Source organism: Sus scrofa, chromosome 2, assembly GCF_054392235.1.
Source record: "Sus scrofa isolate SSC_HxYL_T2T_F1_AM1 chromosome 2, Sscrofa_HxYL_maternal_Yorkshire_Landrace_v2.0, whole genome shotgun sequence".
NCBI lineage: Eukaryota > Metazoa > Chordata > Mammalia > Artiodactyla > Suidae > Sus > Sus scrofa.
In genome coordinates this window covers 100,900,678-100,919,121 of record NC_139384.1, presented here as the reverse complement: position 1 = coordinate 100,919,121, position 18,444 = coordinate 100,900,678, and the positions used below count along the sequence as shown (strand labels likewise).

At 37.8% G+C, this 18,444-nt stretch overlaps 1 protein-coding gene across 13 annotated transcripts in view; it reads left to right on the top strand.

Annotated features, from left to right (window-relative positions):
- The window catches only part of LOC110259416 (uncharacterized), a 171,559-nt gene that overhangs the window by 432 nt on the left and 152,683 nt on the right, over window positions 1–18,444 (top strand). For 12 of the 13 annotated variants that reach the window (XR_014838199.1, XR_002341795.2, XR_014838200.1 and 9 more), the window contains exon 2: window positions 15,590–15,827. Coding sequence is in view for 1 of the 13 variants with exons in the window: in XM_085013999.1 (XP_084870125.1) it covers window positions 15,645–15,827 (183 nt within the window). In the remaining 12 variants the exon portion in view is untranslated. The remainder of the gene's footprint in view (window positions 1–15,589; window positions 15,828–18,444) is intronic. The other variant, XM_085013999.1, reaches the window with a different exon arrangement.

Below are 18,444 nucleotides of genomic sequence, written 5' to 3'. Positions count from 1 at the left end.
TGGAGAGAAAGGTAAGGTAAAGGAAAGACAAGAAAAGCGTAGGAATAACAAGGGTAATCCAACTGAAATACTGAAAATGCAACGGCAGACATCTGAGGGAAAATAAGCATCTGCTCCTTTTAACACAACGGAATTAAATTTGTGTGAAAAGAAAGGAGTAAACACAGGCAAAGAAGTGAAAGGAAAACCTGCTTCAAACATACAGGGCATAGTTTTGATCTTGCACGACGGTTGTGTAAGATATCACCGTTGAAGAAAGGTGATTGGGTACACAGGACTCTGTACTATTTTTGCAATTTCCTGTTTGCCTATCATTACTGCGAAATAAAAAGGTCTTAAAAAGTGAAAGAACACTGATCAGTGGTGACCACGGCAAGGGAATGACTAACAAGGGGCTAAAGGGAATTTGGGAAGATGATGGAACTGTTCTGTATCTTTGTTTGCCAAATCTTGTAAAAAGAATAGATTTTACTGCAAGTGAAATAGTTTAAAACTCAATTTAAAAAAGGATACTGCTAACTGGGAGTTCCCGTCGTGGCTCAGTGGTTAATGAATCTGACTAGGAACCATGAGGTTGCAGGTTCGATCCCTGGCCTTGCTCAGTGGGTTAAGGATCCGGTGTTGCTGTGAGCTGTGGTGTAGATTGCGGACGTGGCTCAGATCCCGCGTTGCTGTGGCTCTGGTGTAGGCCGGTAGCTACAGCTCCAATTCGACCCCTAGCCTGGGAACCTCCATATGCCGTGGGAGCGGCCCAAGAAATGGTAAAAAAGACAATAAATAAATAAATAAATAAATAAAAGAAGATACTGCTAATAAAGATGAATGTCCTAATATGTTTGCACAACTATGGGTATAAATTAATCAGAAAGCTGCCAATTAAAATTACTCACTTTTTTGAAAAGCACAGGGAGTGTTATCTTAAAAACGTAAAGCTTTAATACAAAGATAGAATGCATTGTTTTACATTATAGTCAGTTATTTAAAGACACTTTTCATGTATCGACGACACCACACCATGTTAACTTTTTTTTTGCATTTAGATTGTTTTTGCTTTTTATTTTTCTTTTTTTGCTGCCCGGAGGCAAATGGAGTTTCCAGGCCAGGGATCAGATCCTAGCTGCACTTGAGAGCTAAGCTGCACCTGTGGCAATGCCAGATCGTTAACACACTGTGCCAGTTAGGGATTGAACCTTTGACCCAGTGTTCTTAAGACACCACTGATCCCATTACGCCACAATGGGAACACCTAAGATGTTTTTAAGTTTCATAATTCACGTGCCAAAACCAAAGAAACTAAAAGTAAATGAGGTAACTTCCATATACTTCCTCTATCATATCACTCATGGGCAGTGATAGTACTGGCAGTCTCTACGCTATAAAATCTGTCATCAATGTCCAGCCTATAACAGGACTCCTCACTAGTAATAAGTATTTGAATAAAACAATGAATTAACCACAAGAAAAGAGAAAGGAAGCTATAAAATTTATTGAGCACCTACCACAAACCAGAAGCTTATGTTTAGTTTAATCTCATAATAACCACACAAGAAGCCCATTTTATAGATATGAAACCAAGACTAAGGGTAATCATTTATGAGTCATTAATCATTTTCAGTCCTTATTTTACTGGATTTCTCTGTTTCATTTGGACATGTTGATCACTTCTAGCAAGTTTTGCTTTCCTTAGCTTCCATAAAACCACTGTCTCTTGATTCTTCTTCCAACTCCCTGACCATTCTTTTTTCATCCTCATAGGCTTCTCGTCATCCCTTACCCTTTAAATGTGAAGTTGAGCCTCTGGCTTTTCATTTATTTTGTTTTGTTAAGGTACTGTAGGATGGAGGGAAAAGGGAGAAAAGGAATCCAAATAGCCAAATAGAGTTATACAAACTCTATTATATTTAGTATCTTCCTTTAGTCATTGAACACTTATTTTTTTCCATTCATGTCCTATAGGCCACACCAAGACACAAGGAAAGTACAGAACGCAGTCTCCAGCTAGGTAGACAAGGGCTCGGTCAAACCTTGACCAGGTGGGGTTGTTTGATTAAAAGGATGGAGGGGAAAATGGATACCAGGGAGAATAGCTATCTCTGCTGCAGCTTGTCCTGGGTAGATCTCCTTTGCCACCTCCAAGAGGTCCTCAGGAAAAGATACCTTATATAAAAGAAAGAATTGTGGATCAGCAGGTTAGGGACCTGACATTGTTTCTGTGAGGATGCAGGTTCAATCTCTGACCTTGCTCAGTGGGTTAAGGATCCCATGTTGCCATAGGCTATATGGCGTAGGCCACAGCTGCAGCTCAGATTCGCCCTCTTGGCTGGGAACTTCCAAATGCCTCAGGTGCAACCAAAACAAGATTAAAAAAAAAGAAAAAGAAAAAAGAGTTAAAGGAGTCAGTCTGCATGGATGGCAGAGATAAGAATATCATCTTGAAGCTCTATGCACATAGCACTCACCTAAAAGAGAGAGGAAAAAAAAAAAAACTGTAGTTGGCAAAACTGTAGGGACAGTAGAAAATTGGTGGTTGCTAGAATTTTGTGGGAAGGAGGCAAAGGGGGGCAGAATGAATATGTGGCACACAGGGCATGTTTAGGGTAGTGAAACTCACATATGACACTCTAATGGTGGCAATATGACAGCACGGATTTGTCTAAAGTCATAAAACTGTATAACACAAAAAATGAACCCTAGTATTAACTCTGGGTTTAGTTAACAACAAACTGTCAATATTGGTTCATCAATTATAAAATACCACCATAATGCAAGATGTTAGTAAGAGAGGAAAATTCTCTATATTATCTGCTCAATTTTCTGGAAACATAATTTCTAAGAAATAAAGCCTGTTTAAAAAAAAAAACCCTGGAAAAAAAAAAGTCCATATCAAAGAATACGTTTTCAGAGAATTATAACAATTACAAGGAGGTGACTTATGCTGTTCATCATGCCACTTTATATTGTTACCCTTTGTACACATGCAATGCATACATTTTTTTATTTTTATAAACAACCTTTTTAAGTATAATTTACATATAATAAAATGCTCCTGTTTTAAGTCTGCAGTTCAGTGTATTTTGACAAAGAGATATACCCATGCAACCATCACCACAGTTAAAATATAGAAGATTTCCATCATACCAAGAAATGACCTAATACTCCTTTGCAGTTAATCACTTTCCCTACCCTCAGACCCTTGGCAACCACTTATTTACTCTCGATTTTTTTGAAAATTCTAGAAAATGGTGTCATACAGTATATATGTATCCGGATCCTTTGACTCAGCATAATGTTTTTGATATAATAATGTTGTTGCATTTATCAGTAATTAGTTCTGTTTTATTATTAATTAGTATTCCACTACATGGATATACCATAGTTGATTTATCCATCCATCTGTGAAGGACATTAGGTTGTTTTCAGCTTTGGGCTATTAGATGTAAAGCTACTATGAATAATCATGTACAAGTATTTTTGTGGACATATATTTTCAGTTTTCTTGGGTAAATACCTAGGAATAGACATATACTTTGGGATCACTATGGAAATACAAATTGTGTTCTATGATTTTCATTTTATATTGATCACATTCTTTAGCTTAGAGATTGTCTTATTTGATGATTTTAATTTAGATTATTTTTTGTTGCTGAACTTAACATATTTATGTGGAATTAAACATTTTTGGAACTTAATGTATGTTTCATATGATTTTTTTAGTAGTAGGCATTCATGCTTATGGTGTGTAAAGTTCAGGGTTGTGGCATGACACTCAAGTATTAAAATATTTGTATGGAAATACCAATGGAGGATTGTCATTTTTTGAGTGACAGTCTGTAATTCTATAACTATCTGTGTTGCCTAACAAAATTTTTTAGAAATTTTCTGAAGGTTAGTAAATGTTAGTTGTATAAGTCTTTATGAAAGCAAAGGATAAAGTTAGTGTACAGTCTCAGTAGCAAGATATTATAACTAACAATGTATAGAGTGGGATTTTATTGGTGTACCAATATTTTCAGGATCTTATTCTTAAGAGTCTAGTTTATACTATGAAGAGTAATATCAGGATATAATACAATTTGAACTGTCTGAATAAAGGTTGGACTATTTTAGTGGATTTTGATATGTACTTTGTTATCTAATATTTTTGTTTGGGCATTTTTATCTCTTAAACATTTGAGGTCATTTGGAAATTATAACTTATGTTTTCAGTTTGTCAGGGAAATTCAGCATTCTAAAAGGATCACTCTGGCAGTGATCAGATATGACCCAGGATACTTGTTTCCAATGAAATTGGTTGGGAGGGCACTATGTTCTTTTATTTGGCAGGGGTGGGGGTGGAAACTGTACAGGAGTTCCTTTATGGTATAGCACCTAAGGATCTGGCATTGTCGCTGTGGCATCCCTGGTCGCCACTGTGGCACTGGATCGATCCCTGGCTCCGGAACGTCCACATGCCATAGGCAGGGCCAAAACAAAACAAAGCCATGCATGTCTATAGCATATCCTTCTGGGTTATCAGATTCCACTTTATTCTTTGTCTTTAAGCTATTTTACTGTTATTTGTAAAATGTGGGTAATTGATAGATATATAACTTCTCTCCTATCTGATAGTGATTTTGTTTGTCCCATTCCATTCATGGAAAAATTAGTTCTGTCCCACTTTGCCTGGTTCTCTCATATCATGTGAGTAAAATGAATTCTTTGGCCTGTGCTCATTTTTATATCTATATGAAAGTCATGACTTTATCTTATTCTGAAAATTATTTTTTAATAGAGGCCTGGCAATATGTACCCAAGAATCCCGTAAGAGTAAATTCTTACTGTGGACTTCTGGTCTCAGGTCTCACTGAAGTGTCCAGGACCTCTAAAGGGTAAGGCAATATAGGATCTTCAGAGGCATAAAAGGACAGTTCCCCAGGGAAACCAAAATCTCAGCCAATATGGTGTGAGACCCAAGAAGACATAAATGAAAAGGTACATCAAGAGCAAGTTATCTGTAGTAAAAGAATGTGTAACCCCTTTGGATTGTGTGGAGAAAGAGAGGTCAACAGGATATTCGAAGTACCCTATATCCAGAATCCACTGATTTGGAAAGCAATGTTTAGAGACTAGAGAAGTTAACTATAGAGTCATATCAACTCTTCAGAATTTTGGTTCAAACTCTCTGTGCCTTCTAGGCCCCAGGTAAGATTCCTTAGAACTATGTAATAAGATGCCCTCCCATGTTAGACTTTCCACTTACTATTCAACATAGAAAATACAGGCATGAGGGAGCAGTGGTAGTGAGTCAAGATCAACATACATAGCTAGGGTCTGCCCTCACCTTACAAAGACTTGAATGTCCTTGTTCAATGATGACCTGTTTTCTTTAATGTGTGGCTATGTTCACTGTTCTGCTTTCAACTGCATATTGATACAGCTGTGTTATAATAATGTTTTGCTTTAAGAGAGTTCAGTCTGTAGCCCTTGAAGCCTTTGTGCAGTTTTAATTCAGGAAGCTGCCCTAAATTCAGACCAAATCAGAAGTGGCTCCTGAGGCAATGAGTCCCTTTAGGCTGCCTCTTAAAATAAATAACAATAGGGTATACTTGCCTGGAATCTTCATCTGCATTGTCTCATTAGAGAGAAGGGAGACACTGTGGAAAGGGCACCAATTTGGAGTCAAGTCATAGAGCAAGCTTTAGTCCTGCTATCTACTTGGTATGTAAATTTTCAGCTGTTGCTTACCCATTCTGAACCTCAGGATCTGTATTTCTGTGTAATGGAATTAGTAATAATCCCAGCTTTTCAGAGCTGCAGAGAACAGGAAGAACATACACATTTCCAAATTCAGAAGATTGATATACATAGAGGCAATGGAATAATACAATCATAATCTAATCGTGTAATCTGTGTTTTCTAACATGAATAGATGACCAGGTACAAAACAGTGTGTCTTAAGTATGATTTCATTTATGGTCCTAAAGAAAAATGGTAAATTATAACCCCAAATTATTAATGAATATCCCTAAATAAGAGTATTATGGATGACTCTTCTTCATACTTTTGGCATTTCAGATTGAAGAAAAAATAATGTATTATCAAGGTGTTACTTTTTATAGTAAAAATAAAGAATGCCATTTCCAATTGAAATTAATTGAAATTGATGTCTGTGATTTTAGATGGGAGCAAATTTTTTTATAATCTTTACTGAGTAGTTGTTTGACCCAAAGAAAGGAATGTTATCTGGATATAAATTGTATCCTGTTGTTCTTAAATGGAATAACAATGGAGGTAAAGAGGTCAACTTCAAAGAGAGGAAAGCCAAAACATGATGGCCAGCAAAGGATAATAATGAAACATTCCAAATGTGCAATTTCCTACCTTCTGCAACCTAGAATTGGCCAAGGAGAATGTCCTTGCATGGTTTAGTCTTATTCAAATTAAGGGACTGGAGTTCCCATCGTGGCACAGTGGAAAGAAATCTGACTAGGAACCATGAGGTTGTGGGTTTGATTCCTGGTATCACTCAGTGGGTTAAGGATCTGGTATTGCCATGGCAGACGTCACTCAGAACCAGCGTTGCTGTGGCTGTGGCATAGGCCAGCAGCTGTAACTCTGATTTGACCCCTAGCCTGGGAACCTCCATATACCATAGGTGCGGGGCCTAAAAAAAAAAAAAAAAAAAAAAAAAAAAGGGATTGATGGTATAAAGATATGGGCATAGATAGTAGAAGGATGGAAAGAGACATTCTGTATATACTCAAGGCATGCTAAAAACATGAATGACGACAGGAAGGCAGACACCGTGAATGCTGTCCAGTCCCGCTGAAATGATGAGTTGTTAGAATGTTAAATATGGATTGAAACAGGCTGAAATTGAGTAGTATTGCTGCATTTTTAATGTAATATTTGACTTATTTGTATTATGGTGCTTTTAATTATTTATACTGTTTGGTGTGCGTGTGATGAAGAGAGGGTGAAGCTTATAGCCCTACTTATAGACTTGTCTCTAAAATTGGCTCTTGATACATACAACACATGCCCTACTTATAATACATAGTCAGTCCTATAAGTGGGGAAATCCCAAGCTAGAATTTTGTTTGGCTGACTGGTCATGATGGCTTCATGAGGATGATCTTTAAGGTGATGTAACAGCCAATGGGTGAAGCATAGCACTTGAAAGGTCCAGTAAAGAACTGCAATATCTTCCTAGATATTTATGAATTCCACATTTATGAATTTCAATAAAGTTGTTCAGCCAGAGTTTACTGGCATGTATGCTGCTTGGCCTAGAGACTCCACCAATGTGAAGCTATCCGTGGCTCCAGCTGGGCAGAGTGGGTTGTGGGCAGCTGCATTGTGCTAAAGGACACCTGCCTGGACTAAGAACATCAACCCAGATGATAGGAAAACACTCCACATGTGAGCTATACCCTTATCACATCAATGTCTCATTTCAACAGATGCCTTTGCTAAGTTGAATGTAAGTTATCTCATTTCTTCAGCTTTCAGAAGTCTAACTAAAACAATCTGGATTGGCATATCCAAAAGGTGATATCCAGTAGGCAGTTTGGTATATAAGTCCAGAGCTCGTGAAAGAGGTCAGGCTGAAGAGAAATACTTTGGATATCTCCTGCGCTTACTTAGCATATTAAGTCTACTATATGTGCTTGGCAAAAAAACAAAAACATTTTTCTTATAACATGGCCCCTTAAATGCAAGCCAACAACTTCATCTGGTGCTCAACTCAAGAAACAACCTTCTGTTCCAATAGCAGAAGAAAACTGGCTGTGTGGGATTTCTTGATTGATTATATATATATATTCAAAATCATGTATACAGTATTTTAGAAGAGATTTTTCAAAGGTAATTTTAACTCTACTCTATTTTTGCCTTGCTTTAAATTCTAGTTTCCATAGGAAAAAATCACTCTCCTGTATTTGGGTATTACTCATACACATGTGATAGGTACAGCCATGGTCATAGAAGGCACTATTCAAGGGAGGGTATATACAGTGAGAAAAGAAGAGATCTGAGGGTGAAATATTAGAGAATATCAACATTTTAAAAGTAGGTAGAAGGGCCCACAGGATTCTAAGAGAATTAGGATGGGGACAGGAATGATTAGTATAATAAAAACAACAATGAGAGAGCTTCCAGAGAGTGGCTAACTATCAAAAATAATGCAAAGAAATCACAAAAGATAAATAATGAAAGGCAACCACTGGACTTGGGAATTAAGAAGACACTGATCACTTAGCAAAGCCGTTTAGGTAGTAGTGGTCTAAGTCAATTCTTGATGGATTACAAGGTAGATAAGTCTTTAAATAAACAACAAAAGAGGTGGAGACCTAAATGTTTTCAGTGAAGAGAAGGAAAAGATTCCGGTGGCAGGTAGCAGAGAATTAGAACCAAGGAAAAATATTTTGGTACTTTTTTTTTTCTGGTTTATTGTTTTTTGTTTTTTGGGCCACATTCGAGGCATATGGAAGTTCCCAGGCTAGGAGTCCAATTGGAGCTACAGCTGCCAGCTTACACCACAGCCACAGCAATGTTAACCCACTGAGTGAGGCCAGGGATCAAACCCAAATCCTCATGGATACTAGTTGGGTTCATTACTGGTGAGCCACAATGGGAACTCCTGATACTTCACTTTTTTTTTTTTTTTTTTTTGGTCTTTTTGCCATTTCTTGGGCCACTCCCATGGCATATGGAGGTTCTCAGGCTAGGAGTCCAATCGGAGCTGTAGCGGCCACCCTACACCAGAGCCACAGCAACGTGGGATCCGAGCTGCGTCTGCAACTTACACCACAGCTCATGGCAGCACCAGATCCTTCACCCACTGAGCAAGCAAGGCCAGGGATCGAACCCGCAACCTCATGGTTCCTAAGTCGAATTCGTTCACCACTGCGCCACGACGGGAACTCTGATACTTTACTTTTTAAATGGGTGTGATTTGATCTAGTCTATAGGCCAAAAACCAAAAAGAAAAAGAAAATTTAAACAACACAGTCCCCAAGGAGGAAGGAAAGGGTTGAATCCTAAATACTAATTTGCATTAACAAGAAGGAGGGCAGAGGAGAAAGATGTGCTAGGAATGGAAACAGATGCCTTTGTATTGGGAAGGGAAGAAGTGCTGTGGAGGATGAATCAAGTTCACTTCTGTTAGCTTCTACTTACTCTGTGAAATGGAAAGTTAGCAGAGAAAGTGAGGAGAAGCTTCCAAAAAAAAACAGTAAAAGTTTGTGATAGCCTTTGGGAGTTCCTGTTGTGGCTCAGCAGGTCAAGAACCTGACATAATGTCTGTGAAGATCCAGGTTCCATCCCTGGCCTTAGTCAGTGGGTTAAGGATCTGGCATTGCGGCAAGCTTCAGTGTAGATCACGAACGAAGCTCTTATCTGGCACTGCTGTGGCTGTGGTGTAGGCTGGCAGCCCTAGCTCTGATTCCACTCCTAACATGAGAACTTCCATGTGCTGCAGGTGCAGCCATTAAAAAAAAAGTTTGTGATAGTCTTTAACAGATATAAGAGAAGCTGAGAAAGAATATATAAGATTTGAGGATACAGGGAGTTCTCATCTTGGCTCAGCAGAAATGAATATGACTAGTATCCATGAGGACATAGGTTCAATCCCTGGCTTTCCTCAGTGGGTTAAAGATCCTGAGTTACCATGAGTTGTGGTATAGGCCTCAGACAAGGCTCGGATCTGGTGTGGCTGTGGCTGTGGCTAGGCCAGCAACTACAGCTCCAATTTGACCCCTAGCCTGGGAACCTCCATATGCAGGATTCCTATGTTTGTACATTTTCTACATTTTGTGTCATTTTTGTTTCAGTATTTCTCATCCCGCCTGTGTGAATAAGTATAAAACATAGACAAGTGGATGAGTCCAGGATTGCAGGTTTGCAGGGTACTGAAGGAAATAGAAAAGGTAGGATTATTATTATTTTTTTTAATGGCCATACCCGCAGCATATGGGGGTTCCCAGGCTAGGGGTTGAATTGGAGCTGCAGCTGCCAGCCTATGCCACAGCCACAGCAATGCCAGAAATGAGCCACATCTGTGACCTACACCACAGCTCACAGCAACACTGGATGCTTAACCCACTGAGGAAGGCCAGGGATCGAACCTGCGTCCTCATGGATACTAGACAGATTCGTTTCCACTGAGCCACTATGGGAACTCTGAAAGTGTGGGATAAATTGTGGTTGCTCATAGGAGAATGATAAAAAAAAAACACAGGACCTGAACTGAGTGGTAAGGAAGTGATGCTAAGAGAGGGCTAACAGTTGAAAAAGGAGAGGGAGGAATCAAGGGACTAAAGATCATCATGGTGTCAGTAAGAGGGTAGGTTTGCAGAAATAGGAGAGGACTGGCAGAATAAGAGGGTATGTTTAGAGAGGAAGATATTGATATGTGAGATTCCATGTATTTCAGTTAGTTCCAGGTAAAGATAAGCCCAAGAAATCAGTGCAAGGTAGGTTGCTGAAGTTGAGAGAAGTGAAGCCATAAGCTTTGAATAGACCACAGAACTATGAGGGTCATTCATGAAGGCCTTAAATTTTTGTAGGAGTTCAGTTAGAGAGAAATACAGTGAGTGTGGTACACAAAACCTAGATGAATGTGGATAATTAAAAAAATGGCGATGAAAAGGGTAGAAAATGGTATAGTTAGGTTGGTATAGAAGAAACTCAAAAGAAATTTTGTTTGATAGGAAAATAAAATGATCTGAAATTGGCACTTTGGAACTAGGAGAGTGCCAGCAGTACTTCTAGACTATGAGTAAAGGAGCCAGGCTAAAGTAAAGTGGGAACCTCAAGGATACCTGAGTTTCAAATAAGTGGGTGTATCAGTCAGTCCTCTCCAGAGAAACAACCAATAGGATATATAGATATGTAGAAAGAAATTTATTATAAGGGATTGGCTCACAAGATTATGGAGGCTGAGAAGTCCCACGATATACCTTCTGAAAGCTGGAAGCTCCGGAAGCCATGGTGTAGTTCTAGTCCAAATCCAAAACCTGGGAACCAGGAGGGCCAATGATATAAGTCCCAGTCCAAGTTCAAAGGCCCAAGAACCAGTGGGCTGGAGGCTAAGGAGAAGATGCATCTTCCAGCTAAAGCAGAAGAAGCATATTTGCCCTTCCTCTGCTTTTTTGTACTATTCAGGTGAGGGTGATCTTTACACAGTCTATAGATTAAAATGCTAATCTCTTCCAGAAACACCCTCAGAGACACACCCAGAAACAATGCTTTATCAGCTATCTAGGTATCTCTTAGTCCTATCAAGTTGACACATAAAATTAACCATCACAGTAGGTTTACATCCTACTGGCTCCCTCTGTGGAAAATGGAAACTCTTAAGCCTTTTAACATTTGTCCATTCCTTTCACAAATTTATCAAGAATCTAGTATGTGCCAGGCACTGTGCTAGATGTAGGAAATATAATGAAGTCTTCCTTAATAGACTTGAGTCTTTAGTCAGCAAGAGCCCAGACAAATAAGCAGAAAAAACTTTTTAGCCTGAGCATGTTATGAGGCTGTGTCGTGTTAAAGGCTACATCAACCAAAGCTTTCCCGTAAAAAAGATATGTAAACAGTCAGTCAGACAGACATTGGTATTGATAATGTAAATAAGCCTTCCTGTGTCTTTGAGAAAGTCACTGATAGAGCTGTTTACTAAAGAACAAATACTAGTTTACTAGATGTTTAGGGATTATTTACATTACAACAAGGTGTAGAATCAATTGATATGGAAATCAGTTAAGAATGCTTTAATAGCAAAACAACTGCGGAGCTGTATAATGTTATTCTAAAACATAATACCTATGAATCACATGAAAGTTAAATTTCAATGTTATATGCATGCAAGATGGAAGATTTCCTAGATGTTTTCAGAAACCTTACTAGGAATTGCTATTCAGAGCAGTAAAAAAACTACAAATGAATTATAGGTAGATAATATGTGACATATGTAAGTTACATGTAAGATCATTATTCCTTTGACATTTGGCAAGCTTTATTTACACAATAATAGTTTTTTTCAGTTACAGTCAGTAAATTTCAGAGATAAACATTTAACCATTTTTTTTAGCATTAACCTTTGTAGATCCATTTTGAAAAAGTTTTCTTACATCACCAAATCTACAGATTCAATCAATATATTAGTACTTTTTATAAAAATAGCATTGGGAAGATAAAATGTAAACAATGTCAAGTTATGAGATAAAACCTCCCATAAATAAATGTAATGAAATAAGATACAAAATTGGAAGCAAAAAAAATCATCAAAACCATTAAAAATCAATTATAACTTGTGCTGTGGAAAAGGGGAGAAAATAAAAGGGAAGAAGAAAGAACAATAAGCAGCAAAACTTTCACAGTACACCCAAATTCCTAGAGTACCAGACTGTTCCAGCCTCAAATGCTGAAGCCAACATTTCGCTTTAGCCTTCTCCGAACATCCTCACAACCTGAGACTTGAGCATAAGCTTTTAGGGCTGAGTAAAGCCCGTGAGAGGCTTGCCACCTTGGGTTTCATTGTGGATAAGGCTCAGTGAACAAATACCAGACTGAAATATAAGCCAACCTTCCCTTAGGAGGAAGGATTTGGCTTAGGATAGGTTTAGGGATGTCAATCCTGTGTTTTCCTCCCCAACCTCCATGGGATTGTGCCAGAGGCCCCCCAAACTTACTGCTGCCCTGCACATTTTTGATTGGTATCATTTGTCTTCTAAAACTTACATTTTCCAGGAAATGTTTATTAATATTCAATAAAATGAATGTTCTTCTGTCTTATGTTAAATAGAGATATGTTCCCACAGAAAACGTACTTGGTCAAGGAGTAAAAAATGATAGCCACTTGATCATTCAACAACTACTTATTGAGTAAACACAAAACACTTTAAGGAAAGCAGTATTAAGATGAAGTTCTTGGTCACAAGCAATAGAAACTGACTAATTTTAGCAGGAAAGGAATTTATTGGCAGAATATCAAATAGCTCATAGAATCAACAGGAAGACTGAAGAACCAGGCTGAAAAAACAGGCAGGAACCAAAGGCTAACAGACTGTAGGAATCATAACAAGGTTACATGCAAGTTTGGTTAGGATACTTCTGGTGACCCCGCCAAGGGTGAAAATACTGCTAGAAGCCATCCTGTAACCACTGGCTCCTGGGAATGTGTTTTAACCTTCCTTACCCTTCAAATGATTCACTTTAGATTCAAATTCCCAAGTCTGATCTGCCAAACCTAGGTTTTATGCTCCTGCCCTCACTGCTGTGGTTGGGAAGAGGAGGTGTCTGGCTAACTGGGCTGTGGGAAAGGGAGTTAGAGCCATAGTGTTCATTAAGACTCACTTAATGGGAAATTTCCCTCAAATGGGAGTTTGGATGCTCAATGGCTAAAGAAATTATAAATGTCCACTTGAGTCTGTATCTTTAGCCATCCAAATGTCCACTTCAGTCTATATCTTTAGCCATCTTTAAGCCATACACTTTTGTCCCCATGCTACCCTGAAGAGAAGCTGTGGCCATCATTGTGCAGCTTATCAGCAGGCCATACGTTTTGGTGTGGGGGGGCATGCATAGGTTTGATGTACCACATAATATTCTCATTATTCCTTCCCTCCACCCTTAGTACCTCAAAAGGCCAATTTTGAGGTAATATTAAGGTATATCTTCTATATAACCATCTATACTGGGGGGACGGGAATATAACGAGCTCATGTTCCTATCAGCGAAGAGATCAATTTTTTACAGTGCATTCTTTTTCCAAGATGCTAAAGAATATATCAGCAATCCAAAATGGAAGGGCAAGCCTAAATCATTCAATAAAAAAGAAAAAAAAGGTATAGTGCTAGCACCGTGTTAGAATTGCAAAAACAAATAAAATAGAGTCGGAGTTCCCATCGTGGTGCAGTGGTTAATGAATCTGACTAGGAACCGTGAGGTGGTGGGTTCGATCCCTGGCCTCGCTCATTGGGTCAAGGATCTGGCATTGCCGTAGGCCAGCGGCTACAGCTCCGATTAGACCCCTAACCTGGGAACCTCCACATGCTGCAGGTATGGCCCTAGAAAAAGGCAAAAAAAAACAAAACAAATAAAATAGAGCCCTTGTCCTCCAAGAGTTTAGAGTATAATAGAGTAATTCATTTGAATAGACTATTGGAATGAATTGTGAGAAGTACTAAAAGAAATATATGCAGAGTTTAATGGAAGCATATAGGAAGGAACCTGATTTCATATGTGGGGGGGCAGGGTGGAAGATGTGAGGATATGACAACCTGAGCTGTCTTCTAAAGGACGAGTAGGAGTTAGCTTCTGTTTTGTGAGCGTATTTTATAATCAAGAGCAATAAATCACTCAGACAGGAGTTATGTTGCATTTTTATTGAGAATACTTCCAATAGAGCCCTTTATTTCACCTATCATAACACTTATGCTATATTGTAATCACCGGTGCTGCTGTTTGTCTTTCCACCAACTAAAGCTCTGTGGTGATAGGAACCATGTCAGTCCTGGTCATAGTTGTATTCTGGGCACCTAGCACAGTACTTGGCACAAGGTGATAAATAAATGTTTGCTAAGTAAAGAGCAACATCAAAACATTTTACACATGAACATAGATCTAACTGCTGAAGATACAGTCTTGACAGTTTGTTGAAATACTATTGAACTTCAGAGGCAGCTGATGTATAGCTTACTTTTAGTCAGTACTTATGATAGTAAAGTTATAAAACTAGGGTTATATCTTAGTAACCCTAGTTTTACTGTTTTAAAAGACCCAAAGACTCAGCTACTTCTTACTAAATACAAATGCAAAAGAGATAAGAGTAATGGTTTTCCTGTCTCTTTTTTTGTAGCATAAAAAGAAGGGTTAACTTCCAAACTCTTTACTTTCTCATTAAGGTAGTGTTTCTACAAGACTTCTTTTTAACAAAAACTCAGATTTTTAAAGGGAAGTAGTACTACAATGCTGCAACATAATAGGAAGGAGAAGAACTTGAAAGGAATCTAATATCCCTATTTTAGCTGGAGAGGCAGTAATCTTCAGCTTGAGGGGTAATACTTTATGATGCATAGACACTATGGTTACATGGGAACCTACTATAAAAAAAAATTGGTGTTTGCAATAAATTAAATCCTAAATAGATGATACCAAAGGTTCGCAAACATTAGAATGCATCAGAATTACCCAGATTTTTAAAACACAGATTTCTGGCCTCTGCCCTTGAAGCTGCTGATTCAGTAAATTTGGCGTGAGGCCAATAATCTGTAGCTCTAACAAGTTCCCAAGTGTGCTGATGATGCCTTTTGGGAGCTGCCCATTGAGAACAATTGGACAACAGCAATCAGTTACCTTTTACCATAGCTTTAGTGATTTCACTTATTATTATATCCCTCTACTCTTCACTCATATTTAAACATCTCTTCTTAGAAAATTCAAGATTTTCTTTTACAAATGTTTCTATTTGGGAATCCCTTAGAATGCTGAAATACAAATAGCATGGACCATTGCAATAAACATATTTTACTGCATTTAAAAAATAATAGGATGGGAAGCTGAAAGATCAGAAATATTAAAGTATTGTATTGATCATGGTTTTTCACAGAAACGTAACCAATAAGAGATATGTGAGGAGATTTATTATGATAAACTGCTCACAGATTATGGACCCTGAGAAGACCCACAGTCTACCACCTGCAAGTTGGAGACTCAGGAAAGCCAGCGGTGTCATTCCACTCTGAGTTTGAAAGCCTGAGAATCAGGGCAGCTGATGGTATAAATCCTAGTCTGAAGACAAGGGAAGACCAATATCCAGCTCAGGGAGCAGACAGAAAGCAAAAGGGGTGAGTTCCTCCTTCCTCTGCCTTTTTGTTCTATTCAGGCCTTCAACAGATTGAATGATGCCCACCCACACTGGGGAAGACAATTTACTGAGTCCATTAGTTCAAATACTAATCTCATCCAGAAATATCCTTACTTACAGAAATAATGTTTAATCTAAGCAATCCTTGGCCCAATCAAGTTGACACATAAAATTAACCATCACAATGATTAAATGTTAAAATCAAGATTTGGAATTTCCTTTTCTGAAAATATGACAGTTGAAATAAACATTAAAGTCTTCTACTCTTATAGAATAAATATTTATTTATTTATTGGAAAAAATATTACTTTAAATCTGTAATCAAGAGGTAGTGTTTCTAATGATTAAATATAAAACTTGGGGAGTTCCTATTATGGCGCAACGAAAACGAATCTGACTAGGAACCATGAGGTTGTGGGTTCCATCCCTGGCCTCTCTCAGTGGGTTAAGGATCTGGCGTTGCTGTGAGCTGTGGTGTAGATCACAGACATGGCTCAGATCTGGCGTTGCTGTGGCATAGGCTGGCGGCTACAGCTCCAATTAGACCCCTAACCTGGGAACCTCCATATGCCACGGGTGCAGCCCTAAAAAGACAAAAGTCAAAAATAAATAAATAAATAAAAATAAAATACAGAACTTGGAATCACAATATATAGATTCGACTCCTAGGTCTGTTACTTAATAGCCATATAACTTTGAGCAAGTTAATGAACTTATCTACAGTTGAGTATCCTCATCTGTAAAGTTGGGAAGATATTATTACATATTATATAAAGGGTTGTATGAAGATTAAATGTAAAATGCTTAGAAAATATCTTGCCCATTATATAATACTCTATAGAAGTGTTGCTTTATTATTGTTGTTATTGTCATTATATTGTTATCTGCCAAGAAGATGTGGGAAATATACAGGTGTTCAAACTAAAATAGAATAGAAAACCATACCAGGAACTGTGCTTTTCTGATCTCAGCAGTCTAAGGACTTGGGTTTTAATGCCTATGAAGAAAGAGCTACCCTAAGCTATATTCCCAATGAAAGAGTCAACAAAATTTCTGCTTAGTAGATAAGAAAATTTGTTGACTTTGAGCAGCATTCTGGGTAGAAAAGTCTCCCTCACAAATTTTAAACCATAGGTCTTTGCCTCCCATAACTATAGAGTTCAAGTTTATATTGCCACCTACTCTTGGAGCCCTTCAAATTAAGAAATTTCATTAAAAATTAATCCTAAGCTACTGATATACCTAGACCATCTCAAAGAGGAAAATACAAAACATCTCTGAAGAAATACACTTTAACCATACTGTCCAGTATTATACAGAAAAAACCTCTCTGAAAATGAGCTTAAAAATATAAAATTACAAAATATTTATGAAAATAATCCACCATGAATTAGAGTCAGCAGGCACACTAAATAGCAAGATATAGTCCTAAGAATTTTATATAACAGAACATTCTAATAGAGACTACTATATAAAAATATAATCACATTGAAGATATTTAAAAGTCCAAATTCTATTTTGAAAATTGAGAAGCTATAAAAAGAAAGTTTATTTGAAAAATAAAATTTCAAGAAGTAAAAAGTGCACTCACTGAAATTTTTAACAATAACAAAGAAACAATTCATGAACTATAAGATTGATCTGAAACAATTAGAGAATGCAATTATAGTTTCAGCCCTTATTTTGCCCAGGACTTTCTTGGTTTTAGTACTGAAAACCCTACACCCTGGGAATTCCCTCAGTCCTGAACAAACTGAGTGATTGGGCTCCCTCATTAACAGTTACTAAGAATAGAACAAGAAGGGCTGGTATAGGGATTCTGAGATAAAAGAATATTAAGAATGGGAGAGAGGAAATAGTTGAAGAGATACCAATATGAATCTTCCAGAATTGATAGATATGCATTCTAAGAATAGCAAAATGAGAATTTTAAGATTCATGGGTCATAGATGCCAAGAAAAATAAATAAAAAGAAATATACCCAGACACATAGTAAAACTACAGAACATCAAAGACAAAGGGAAACTCAGAGTTACCACAGAAAGCAGACAAATAACTTACAAAGGAATAAAATGTAGACTGGCAGGAGATAGTACAAATATTGCACACAAGACAGCATAATAATAATTTTAAATGTCTGAGATGAAATAACTTGCCACCAAGAATTCTGTCTTGGATAAAAATAATTCGCAGATTAAAGATACAACCCCACCCCACCCCACCTTGCTTGCCCCACCCCAGACCAAGTTTGCCTCTTCAGCAGATAACAAGACACAGGCAGCCTCTGTACCTACTCATTGCCTTTGTCAAATACTGTGTCAGGTGTTTACCTTGAACTTCTTTGTACAACAAAGGGAAATCCACCATGACCAAAGTCAAAATGAGAGCTGAAACCAGAGTGGTAAGGAAATACCACAGGCTGCTCTGAGGGATTTGCCAATAAAAGGAACCTAGAGCCTCATGATAAATAGCAATATAAGAAATAGAAGAAACCTTCCCCAAGGAATGGGGAGTCAGAATTGAGGCCTGTATAAATATCAGCCAAGATCTTAAAAAGGCTACAGTGATAGGATGAGAGAGAGAATCTCTGCTGGGAA